Source organism: Aythya marila (genome assembly GCF_965140915.1).
Source record: "Aythya marila genome assembly, chromosome: Z".
In the NCBI taxonomy this organism is placed as follows: Eukaryota; Metazoa; Chordata; class Aves; order Anseriformes; family Anatidae; genus Aythya; species Aythya marila.
Window position 1 is genome coordinate 75,515,715 of NC_139080.1, and position 12,371 is coordinate 75,528,085.

At 40.2% G+C, this 12,371-nt stretch overlaps 1 protein-coding gene across 6 annotated transcripts in view; it reads right to left on the reverse strand.

The window, feature by feature from the left end:
• The window catches only part of PALM2AKAP2 (PALM2 and AKAP2 fusion), a 263,158-nt gene that overhangs the window by 107,120 nt on the left and 143,667 nt on the right, over positions 1–12,371 (reverse strand). For all 6 annotated transcript variants that reach the window (XM_082783186.1, XM_082783187.1, XM_082783181.1 and 3 more), the window contains one exon: positions 493–575. In XM_082783186.1, coding sequence (XP_082639312.1) covers positions 493–575 — 83 coding nt within the window. The remainder of the gene's footprint in view (positions 1–492; positions 576–12,371) is intronic.

A 12,371-nucleotide genomic window follows, 5' to 3' on the forward strand; every position in this document is an offset into this window, starting at 1 on the left:
AGAATGCACATTGCTCATTCACTCCCTTTCTACTCCCAATATTTTCCTTAGAAATTCATCTGCTTCTTTAAAAATACATGATCTGAATGCAATCTTGCTGAGAATAACAAAGCAAAAGAAATAGCCTCATCACACCTTTCCCACCAAAACCACTTGTTTCCATGTGTCACCAGACCACAGTAGGCTTCTAGGTAAGGACAGCCTCTCTCTGTGTGCATTTTTCAGGCATTTGCCCTCCATGTGCTGACAAGTTGCTTGTATGCAGGTTTCCAGGACACCAAACTTTCAGATACTATGGAAACGACCCAGCAGCAGCAAGGGGAATACAGTTTACACTGACAGGCTCTGCTCTGTGAAGTGCTCCCAACATGACAATCCCCTTCAGTGGAAGATGTGGCCCATGCCACCAAGTGCCAGATGTCACAAATGTTTTGTCTGAGCACAGCATGGATGCCTGTGCTTCCCCAAGAGATTTAGTGTGAGGCAACTTACCCCTGCCCTCTCCTCAGCTTCAGGGCTTTCACAGGAGCACAGTCCCTGCGGGTTGCTCGGCGGCATGTCCATTCCTCTTGCTCCTATGAAACCAAAGACATTTTATTTCCCACAGAACAATGTGCACATCTGAGAGTTTGCTTTGCTTTGTGACCATTTCTACCAGCAGTGCTCTGTTGCCAGCCTGCTCCCTGCTCCCTGAGGGTGTGGTAGGACAGCCCTGCCTGCCAGGTCTTGCTCTCACACCCCCTGGGAGCCCTGACAGACGTGACTGGTTGTTCTGCACTCACCTGTGTAGCCATGCTCCAGGTGTGCCTGTACTCAATCCATCCCATCCCATCCCATCCCATCCCATCCCATCCCATCCCATCCCATCCCATCCCATCCCATCCCATCCCATCCCATCCCATGGTGAAGTCAGAGGATTTTCCAGCCTTTCTGTGTATCCTGAAGAAAGGAACAACTAAGAGTGTCTAGGAACCTAACAGATCATTGTGTTAGTGAACATCATTAGATTGTCACCCAGGAAATATCCACCACTAATCAGATGAGGTTGCAGACACAGCTTGCAGGCCATGGGGTGGGCAGCCTGTGAGTCTCATCTGGAAGAGGAACCTCTGCAATTTTATTTCTACATCAAGCTTAAGGCCTGAAGAGGAAGTTAGGAATGTATCTGCAGATTTCACCTTAGAGACAAGCTTGGTTAAGCAAAGGTAGCCACAGACTGCTGCTTAATAGCTTTTGGGTTTTCCACAACAGTGTCAGTAACTACAATAAGTCATGGTGGACTAAAGTCAGGTTAAATAGCTTGATGCTCACTAAATCATGAAATAAAATTACAGGGGATACAGATTCTCCTCTGTACAGAGTAAGGATATATAAGGATTTATACATCATCTCCAGTATCACTGTTGAATGAACACCTTCATGCTGAACATATGTGAACAATGCTCCTTGTGCTACCATAGCACTGTATGCACTGTCTAAATTTGAAATACTTCCCAAGCAATAACACAGCTTCAAATGCCTCTGCAGTCATTGGTTAACACACAGATATTCCTGCCCTCCTCTGTTTCTTCACTCTGTAATCTTCAGCGTCTCTCTAAAAACCACTGGTGGTTTTATACACTCCTCAGTTGTATTGTGATTACTTATGCAAAATAAGCTTTGCATCAGTGTTGCCCTTTGCTTTTCTGTTGGTCCAGCAATCAGCAGCACACACGGACAATGCTATAGCCTGAGATACAGTTGTTATATGACCTTTGGTTATACGTACACAGTGACCACATGCCTGGTCTTTCTTTCTAACAATATTGGCTGGGGGGCTTCTCTGTTTGTGGCAGCCACAAAGAGACATCTTTTCCTCTGGGGGAAGATAATAAAAAATGTCAGTGCAACTTATGTGCTAAAATACTGTAGGTGATTTTAAATTATTTCAGCAAAGGTTCTTTGGACCTGAGCCCTTCCCTTCCCACATGCTGAGCTGTGGTGTCTGTATGGCTCACCGAGCCAACAGGTGGCCTCTAGCTGGGTTTAAAGACTGAATTTAAATGTGTGAAAGTGTGTAATAATGAGACAGGGAGATTATTTTTTTCTTGTTGTGATCTCAGCATTCTGGAGAACTCCACAAAGCCAGTGGTCCAACCTACTTTATCACAGGTTTCATCCCTCCTTAGCATTCATCTCTGCTGTGATGCCCCTGGAGCACTGCTGCTTTGGAAGTGGTGCTGCTGGAAAGGTATCTACTGTACTTTTTTATTTTTTATTTTTTTCTCTTTATTTATTCATTTCCAGCTCACTTTGATAGCCTTGTCCATGCTGTGCAGACTGGGCTAATCTCAGGCCAAAAGGATCCTCCTTCTTATATGTCCATAGAGCATTTTAACATGGTGGAACTCATTCTCTGCTGATAGCTGTATACTCCTGCTATACAAGTGGAGATGTAAAGCAGAGTTGTGTGCCCTTTTTTAACACATCACAAAACAATCTCTTACTGTTCAGTTCCCTGTAAGTCCTTTTCTGCAGTATATTTGGAAATACTGGACCTTCAGCATTTTGTCCTTACACAGATGAATGCATTATTGCAAATATCCTAAATGTCCTTATTGCCATTTTTTCATTATCAACTAATTGTGCAGTAGGTGTATGGATCAGAACATGGGGCCAGTGTGTGCTGCAGTCTCTAGATCTATTCTGCAAATATTTCCAAGATTGGATGTCAGACTAGATTTAGTCTGATTCCCTGGACTGAATGTTACCACAGTTCCTGAAGGACTAATGCTTGATTCGAATATTTGTGTTTCCACTAGGGTTTGTAGAGTAGTATTTCATGTGTCCCTGGAGAAGACTTTTCTGATTCAATTTCCTCCAAAAGCACTCTCTCCTGTGACTCAACACTATCATCACACTGTGTGAATCACTTCCCTTTTGAACCAGTCATAAGTATATTTGAGGAAAAGGGAAGAATTCACTGAAAAGCTTGACACTGTTCTCAGCTAAAATGCTAATGTAGACGCAGCCTATGCACACAAAATAAAGGACCGTCTGGTGATCTGTGTGCTAAATGGGTATGTGTACTGTCTAATTTCACACCTATGCCATGACTAACATTCTGCATAACCCTTGGTAGGTGCTGGAATGGACTTAATTGTCCACTGATATGATCCATTGTTATGGCAACACATGAAAGATTAAAAAGAGAGCATCACACCAGTAATACATGTACTTAACCAGGAAAAGAAAAAAAAAGTAATGAAAGTCCAAGTTCTAGAAACTAACACACATAAGAAAATGATAGATTTCCCACAAATCTCACAGACTTCCAAATACGGTAAGCATCAGTAGACTTCACATTTATACTCTGTATTTGGTGATGGGCCATAGTGTAGACCTGTGTCTCAGTCTGCATGAAAAACAGAGCAATTTGGTAATCATCCCTGGATTAAAGAAAAATCCTAAGCATCCTTTGACGTGTTGTAATGACTTCACAGAGTACCTGTTCATGCTGCCATTAGCAGAGCTAAAGTTTTACATCTCTCATCATCTGCACAGCAAAGATGGAGTAACTCAACCAGAACAGCTGCAAGGCAGCTCCATCAGCACTATTTGGGGCTCAATGGCTTTTCATCCATCTCTGTGCATGCTAGCTCCAGTTCTGTGTAACACTGTGCTGAGTTATTTGTTTCCTTTTATTTGCTGTTGATTTCAGCTGTGAATAGGGTTTGATGGATGACAGGAATTTAACAATGAAGAGGACTGGACAATAGGACAGGAATGAAGCTGAGCTAACAGTCTTTTTCCTTAAGAGACAAACCCATGCAAACTTGGGAGAGAAATCAAGGGACAGCTACTGAGAAAGAATGTGGGCTGGACTGTCAGCATAAGCCAGGAGAGAAAGCAGCAAATGTTGTCAAGACAGGAGGGTGATGATCAAGTTCAAGATTCCACCATCTCCTGGTGATGAGGTTGGCAGTGGCAGTGAAGAATGTAGACAAAATAGGAAGTATTTCTAAGAGATCTGGAAAACTATTGTGTACTCAATGCTCCTAAGAAGCAAATGGAGAATGTAGCAGTTTTTTTTTTTTTTTTTTTTTTTTTTTTAATTACAGTTCTTCATGGCCAGCCCTGTGACCATAGGGGAAGCAGTCTCCCTTGGTTAGCTGAGCCCTGGGGCAGTACACTCAACTCAAGGGGGCTTGCTTAAGTCTGCCTCAGTCTGTCAACATCTTTAGGTTTCAGCTCTACTCCTACAGAAGTAGTCTGGAGAAAGAAAAGAAACCTTAAAATGCAATTCAACTACCAAAATGTGACATTTCTAGAAGGGTACACAACCTACTTAGAAAATATTTATGAGTCCATAAAAGTAAATAAATAAACAAATAAATAAAAATTCCTAATCCAAAACAAAAACAAAAGCAGAAACCACAAATTGAAAGTCTTAATTTTACTGTTTGTTCTAGCACCTGAATGCTCTGTGTTATGCTTTCAGGGCATAGACTCCACTGCTGTGTCTTTAAACTGGTAGGAGGCAACCTCCAGCCCTGTCCCATTAGACTGCTAGCTCAGGGGCAGGCTGTATCCACCTACAGCCTGGCATCCTACATCTTCTTGCAAAATAAACCAACCAGCAGTTGGTGCAGATTATGAAGAGATAGGTTGCCGCGTAAGAGCAGCTAATCAGGGAACTTATTTAAGAAGAGGATTTGTCTCCTCAAAGGAAAAAGTAGATAAAGCACTTATGAGTATTCACCAGGAAAACACCTGCAGTGACTGAATCATACTAAATCAAGCCTCCTTCATTTCATATGTTATATTCATTTATGCCTGCTATGAAAGGTTAGCGCTTAGTCAATGTTCACTTGCAAAACAGCCGTAGCTGTCTAGCATGTATTATCCTCTTCAGGTTATTTGTGGGAGCAGAGCCAGGTTATTTGTGGGAGCACGTTCAGTCTCTTTCAGTGCCAAGGAAAGTTGCATACATGTACCAAAAGAATTTTTACTGCTCCTGGTTTGGACTTCAGCTCCTGAAGGGTACTGCCGTCTCAGCTCTACTACAGTCTGCTGCTCACCAGAGTGTGCCCTGCCCTTGCCAGACTGGAAGAAAGCAGGCCAGCTCCAACCACATAAATCCCAGATCACCACTAAACTGGCCTGTTTGGTCTTGAAGAGGCGAGGGGTGGGATTCATTAGAACAACTGTTTTCACTTTACTTGAACCACAGGGATTCCTGTTGTTTCTCTGTCTGCCTTCTTTCAGCTATATTCAACTTGTCATTAAAAACTAAAACTAAATTATGTCCTCATGTTGCTATCTTGGCAATGTCCATCTAAGCCAGCAGACAGATGCCATGTTAAACTACAAACTACAGTTATAGTAGTGAATAACAAAAGGTCACTGAGAAAAAAAAATGGAAAGAGAAAAAAATCTCAGAGACCATCTAGGGAAAAAGATCTTTCTGCAGGAGTTCTGATATTTATTTATTGAACCACAAAATGGCTTGATGGCTTCACAGAGTTCCAGAATGGGAGAGGTCTCTCATGAACATGAAGGCTAAGATATAATTCAAGTGGAAAAGAAAACTGCTCATTTATCTGTCTTTTGCAGTTAGTTTTCTTTAACATATGCTGTGTTTAGGAATCTCATCCTTGCTATATTTTGAAACAGTAGTAAGTAAGCTTTCTTACCCTTTAGGGAAAGGAAACATAGTAAAGAAAATATGCCCTTGAAGGTTCATCTCTAAGTGTTAAGAAAATATTTTAGTCTCAGTTTACATAGAATCTTCACTCTGAGCCAAACTATTATAGAGATTGCTGTTGATGCCATTTCCCTTGTGATGTGGCTGTCTCTCTCTGGTAGCAATTGTCTTAAGATTTAATCTATTTTTCTGCATCTGATAGTGGCATTATTCACTGAGATGGATGAACAGATTGTAGAGCTAATGGCATAATTTCTTTTGCTGATTTGCTTATTTTTCTTCCAGAGGATGCTTTTATGCTTTTTTTTTTTTTTTTTTTCCTTCTTTTCTTTTTCTCTCCCCTCAACCCCAGCTTTTATTGTCTGATGTATTTTGGACTTATATACAAATAAACAAATATGGCAGAAACCTCTCTTGTAAGGTTAATGTGAGGGAAATCACACCTCTTTGTGTACCATTAGAAAGTAGTCTTGCCTGGTATCACTCCTCAGAGGGTGCTGGCTGGGTCATGACCACACCAGGAGCACTGTGCTGCATCTTTACAAAGAATGGATATCAGAGACTCAGTAGAAATCTTATATGCACACTTTAGTTGCAGGTGTTATGGTGCCATTTTGGGAATCCCCAAAACGTTTCCATTTGTAGTTACAGGTGGAGTAGTCAAAGCCATCACAGATCTTCACCAGTAGGATGTATCAGATCCCTTCCAGGCTGTCAGGAGTGGTTTGAACTAGCCCAGGCTAGCAATATTCCAGAGTGGCTAAGCATACTTCAGTTGTATGGGAAGTCATGACAGCTATAGTCTAAGCCATTTGTTATGAAATCATGCAACACTTTACACAAACTTTGTTCCTTATTTGTTTTAACCAGGAATTTCTGTGTACCAACATAATTTCTGGTGATCAACAGTAACAAACCCATTGCTAACATGAACTGACTAAACTAATATGTGTTTGTATTGTGCATGTATTTATTTCAGTTTTCTTTACAGTGGGCAAAACTCTTCCAACAGTTGGAAGTAGTCACATAAAAGAGCTGCCAGTGTACTAGAGACTTCACCATTTCTTCTACAAAGTAAGCATAAATCACTCACAGCCATAATCTACATATATATATATATTTTTTTTTTTGCAATGAAACCTTAAGTATAGACCAGACCTAGGGTTAAAGCTATTCTAGGAGAATAAGATTGCAGTGTTGTTTAGAAAATTGCTCCCAATCTCAGCGTTCTTGTTCACAGTGAACAGCTTATGATGAAATTGAGAGAGAAACACTGAAGCTTTTAGAAGAAAAAAATGTCTGCAGGAAATAAGCTAGAACTCTGACATGAATTGGGAGGCAGAAAGAAGGCAAAAACTGGTAATTTGGTTTCTCCTACTCATAATAATTTGTCTTGGAGTACATTCTCTTATTTGGAAATGCTTGGTAAAAAGGGTGATGTCCTATGATTAAGAGAGCAGATATCCTCCTAGCTTTGTCTGGTGTTAGTTCTTGCATGTGGACGCTGTTCAGCAAAACAACGAGTTCATTGCCTTGCACAAGGGTTCAGAAATAGCAGGGAGCTCCCTGAATGCTATAAAGGGAAGCACAAGTGACTCATGCAAATTCTTTTTAATCATGACATCTTAAGCTCAATTGCAGAGAGAAACTGGATCCAAGAGAACTTCTAGCACTATTGATGCAATGCAGGCAGCAAGAGCAAATGAATTGGAAAGATAATCTGCTACTGATAAACATGCTAAGCTACTGGGAGAAAGAAAAGCCATCAGTTACACAAACAGTGCTGGAAGTGCACGTCTGTATTGCAGTGAGGGAGACAAATTGCTCGTAGTGCTCATTTCACTGCATCTGCCTAAAGGTTTTCCTGACTCTGAGAAATGCACATGTGTAAATATCACAAAGAAGAGCTTCTTACCCTCTCAACAGAGCCAACAGAGAGAAATGCAAGATCTGCATTCAATGCATTTAGCTGCAAATTTATCAACTGTCTCTGTTACTCTAATCTGGCTTCCCATGCTGAAGTGATGACACATATCTTCACAGCACCTTTGATACCTGAGCCACATGCACCAACAATCAGGAGTGCTACATGCATGTCCAGAAGATGCCGTGGATGCTTCCACTACTGTCAAAAGGGGATTCTATCCAGTCAAACATATCTCCCTCTCTAATGATGTCTAGGAGCAGATGAAACATTTCCCTGCAATAGAAAATACCCCTAGAAAAAGTGGCAAAGCATTTGTAGTGCAGGTGGTGGGGATGGGAGGAAAGTGATCCCCCTTTTTATATAAACTGTATCTTTAGATGACTCTTCCAATTATGATTGTCCGGTCTTCCTCTTGCAAAGCAACCTGTGTAACTCAACAGGGTAAATCCTTACATGTGTCAGATTGCATTACTTTGGAGGAGGGACAGTCATACTCTGCTGACATTTGGCTGCAGGTAATAGAGTGCATGTAAGAGAACTTATCACTGTCAATATTCCTCTCACAACTCATGATCTCCTTCTGTGTGACATTTTGGATCTGCTTTGCAACTGAAGGTGTGGCAAAAGTGGCAGTTTCACTGAAGGCGTATTAGAAGTGGTTGGACTACACACACTCTGACTGAACACAATTCTGACATACACCCTGGTGGATTTAGAAATAATCAGATATAACTTGTTCTGAAAAGCTCCCTTCCACTCTGCTAAAAAAGCCATGGTGCAAGATTTTTGCAGATGACATGGAAGTTAAACAAATAAAACAAGGTGGTTTTGCAGCAAAAGCCCTTGAAGGACTACTTCAGACTTTCACAAGGCAATAGCAAGATCCCCGAGCAGAACAAGGGTGGGCTCATCTGCCTGACTAGATAGTAGTTAAGGGTCAAACTGCAGTGAGGTAGACCTAGCCCAGACTGTCTGGATTGTCCTAATGTTTGATCGCTAGTTTTTCTTTGTGAGTTCAGATTCTTCTTTTGAGTTAAGATTCTACTGTCGGTTGCTTTGAAGTAATGTGCAACTTTTCTATCAGACAACTTTGTATGAACCCTTCATTGCAAAGTTAAAACTGCCAGTTTTACTTGACAGCAGATAGATTACTTAATGCCTTGTTATTGTCTTCTTCTGTTTTGGTAAAGAGTGATGTGTAAAGTATGAAGGAACACTTCTCAACCCTGTATTTATGCTATATATATGCTAGTGAGAATCATGCAAATTCTGCAACAGCGGATTCATATCTTGCTCTTCCATAGACACATGCATGGGAGATAAGAGGTGCAGGTGGACTGCTGTTATCATGGCAGGAGCCATGTCAGTGCTGGAAAGCCATGTAATCTTATCACAGTGGAAGCAGAGTGGATCCTTCCAAGCCAGATATTTTGATATATAGATCTATTGTCTGTGAGCAGAGATCCTGAGCGCTGAACAGGGTTTGTACCTTTATAGTCAAGTTAAAATCGCTGCTTTATGCAAGGCTAAAATAATCTGATTTTTAACAAAATGAGATCAGAAATAACATCCAGATGCTTAAGGACAAAGACACCTGTCTTCACCTAAACTTAGTTGTGCTGCATGGTAATCAGTTTCAGTCATTTCAGAGGGAGTACTTACAGAGTAAGTTATGGCTCAATTAGAGAAGATGCATCAGGCTCTGGTCACTGTGGATGTTTGGAAATTTTAGAAAATGACATATAATTAGGAAAAATTATAGTGTTTTCTTTCAAAGTACTATTTGTTTTCCCAAAAAAAGCAAATCACCAACCAAACATAAGATCCAGATATGGTATATCCTCCTCAGTTACTCAAATATCACCTCCCCAGAATTAAAATAGGCAGTGAAATATTTCATTTTCCAGCCACAAAATTCAAAAGAGGCATAATTTTCTGGTCAAAACTCCTGAGATGTTTCTTATCCAAGCCATATGCTTGAAAAAGTTCAATAAGGAATTGCTTGACTCTCTAATACAGGAAAAGATAAAGTGCTTTGAAAGCAAAATAAAATAAAATAAAATATGACACTGGTATCATGACATTGGGTTATATTTTACATTTAAATGCTTAATATTTAAGGAAGGATCACAGTTAGTGTGCAATGCTGCGTGATGCCACATCAATCACCTTCCAACCAATACTTAGAGCATTATGAGACAAGCTGTGTTTCATGAGTACTTTTTGAGTCCTGCTCTCACAGGGGTGGTCTAACTGGATGTAATTTTCTGTCTTTTTTTTTTTTTTTTTTTTTTTTTTTTTTTTTTTTTTCCTGTAATTGTCCCACACTTTAGGATTTCATGTAAGGAAAGCATCCTGAAACCTGGATTCTGTCTGGCAGCCCCACCAAACTTCAGTAGCAATAAACATGACTGGAGAAAAAAAATAATTGTGTTTTCACTCTGTACTTCCGAAACAGACACAGGCCAAGGATCTCTCATTCCCAATTCAGAGCCTGAGCCCTGGGCCCAGCTGGAGGAGTGCTGAGGCTCAGGAAAACTTAGCTAACCTCCCTTAAAAATGTAGCTCTTGCACTGTATGTCCATCTTGCTCCACCTGACTTATTTCCTTCGATCTCTCCATTCCCCCCTTTGAGAAAGAAGCACAAGAAATGAGGAGTTTTGATAGAGTTAAATGTCTTCCCAGGAGAATTAGCTATCCTGTTGAGAAAAAGCAATGCAGAGCCTGTACCAGACTATCGATAAACATTTTTCACAGCTTTCATCTTGACAATAAGCCCATAATGCCAGTGGAATAGAGCATGAAAAGAGCATAAAATTACATCACGGCTTGAATTAACTTTCATATTACCTGTAACTTGAATACTGATTGCTTCTGTGCCAGAGTTATTACTTTTATAACATTTTAAACTGTAACATTTTAAAGAGGCAGCTTGTTCTGTAGAGAGATTCCAGCTCTAAAATTAACTGAAGACCACGAAATTTCAAAAGGTTTAAGACTAAGCCCCCAAATGTCAGGCTGCACATTCAATCCTTTCCTGTTTGCAAAACTAAGGTTGGAATGTAGCAAGCTGAATTTTTTGTGAATTTCTTATATTTCCAAATTCAGCAAGTATTAGGCAGCCTCTGGTTGAAAGAATCACTGTGCTTTTATGTCAAGTCCTGCCTGGAATGTGAAATTGTAGAGACATAATGAAAAGATGAGAGTTTTCTTTCTCTCTTTCTTTCTTTCTTTCTTTCCTTTTCTTTCTTTCCTTTTCTTTCTTTCTTTCTTTCTTTCTTTCTTTCTTTCTTTCTTTCTTTCTTTCTTTCTTTCTTTCTTTCTTTCTTTCTTTCTTTCTTTCTTTCTTTCTTTCTTTCTTTCTTTCTTTCTTTTTCTTTCCTTCCTTCCTTCCTTCCTTCCTTCCTTCCTTCCTTCCTTCCTTCCTTCCTTCCTTCCTTCCTTCCTTCCTTCCTTCCTTCCTTCCTTCCTTCCTTCCTTCCTTCCTTCCTTCCTTCCTTCCTTCCTTCCTTCCTTCCTTCCTTCCTTCCTTCCTTCTTTCCTCTCTTCCTCTCTTCCTCTCTTTCTTCCTATCTTCCTTCCTCTCTTCCTTCCTCCTTCCTCTCTTCCTCTCTTTCGTCCTCTCTTTCGTCCTCTCTTTCTTCCTCTCTTCCTCTCTTTCTTCCTCTCTTTTTTCCTCTCTTTCCATTTTTTTTTTTTCTTACATGACAACCAAATGACCTGATCCTCAGCAGCTCTCAATTTGTGATTTCAGTCTGAGTTTAAATTAAGTTAATGATTGCTTCTTCCCTTATTCAGGCTGTGCAATTCTCTTCACAAACTGCACCATTTAACAGATAAAAATAACTGTCATGCTTTTCTTTATTGAACTACTCAGGTATGTTTTATGGATTTTCCATATTCTCTTTCTAAGAACAGTGAGTGATCTACCAGCTCAGTTAAAGACTCTACCTAAGAACACAATGAATGCCCTGCTGGACCAGACTGACAGTAAAAAAGCTGGAATACCTAAGCCTGACCTACAGCGTATCTCTGCCTTGTCCTTTTAATACATTTTCTGGATCTGTTGTTTCCTGCCTTATCTAACTTAGAGAGATTTACTTTAACTGATTTATTTATTTATTTATTCTGCTGTATAACACCATCCTCAGCTAACATCCGGAGACCTGAGCTGCCGTGGTTAGCAGTACCAGTTCAGGGACCTCTAAGGAGGCCAGACAATAGATTTTGTGCTGCTGCAAGTCATGATTTCCTAAGCAGCTTAGTAACAGATCTGAATATCCAAGATATAGTTGCAAAGGGGTTGAATGCTCTGGAATATCAAACTTTCACAATTTGAATTTCAGGCCACCTTAAAAGAAGATCACTTGGCATCCAAAAGCATAGGCAGTCAAAGTAGTCATAACTTTCAGGAATTTTAGCCTCTAGCAATGTTTGTTGCTGAGAAAGGATCAGCAGAATAGGTTCACGTTCACTGCAGATGCCCTATTTAATAAGGAATTAGGTTAGCAAAGAAAGACAGATGGCAAAAGCAGACAAGACAGTTTGGGACCCAAGGCCTAATACAGCTCTGATATCGCTAAGCTGAATGGCCATTGAAGTCAATGAGATGTTCACATCTTTGTATCAGCACTCAATTTACTTCCCTATATTTAGCAGAAAGAGGTGAATAGTTGAATTCAGACAGAAAAAAAAAAAGTTTGGAAAACAGTGATGGTCATATGCATTTTTCAGTGCTACCCCAAAGTCTACACTTTA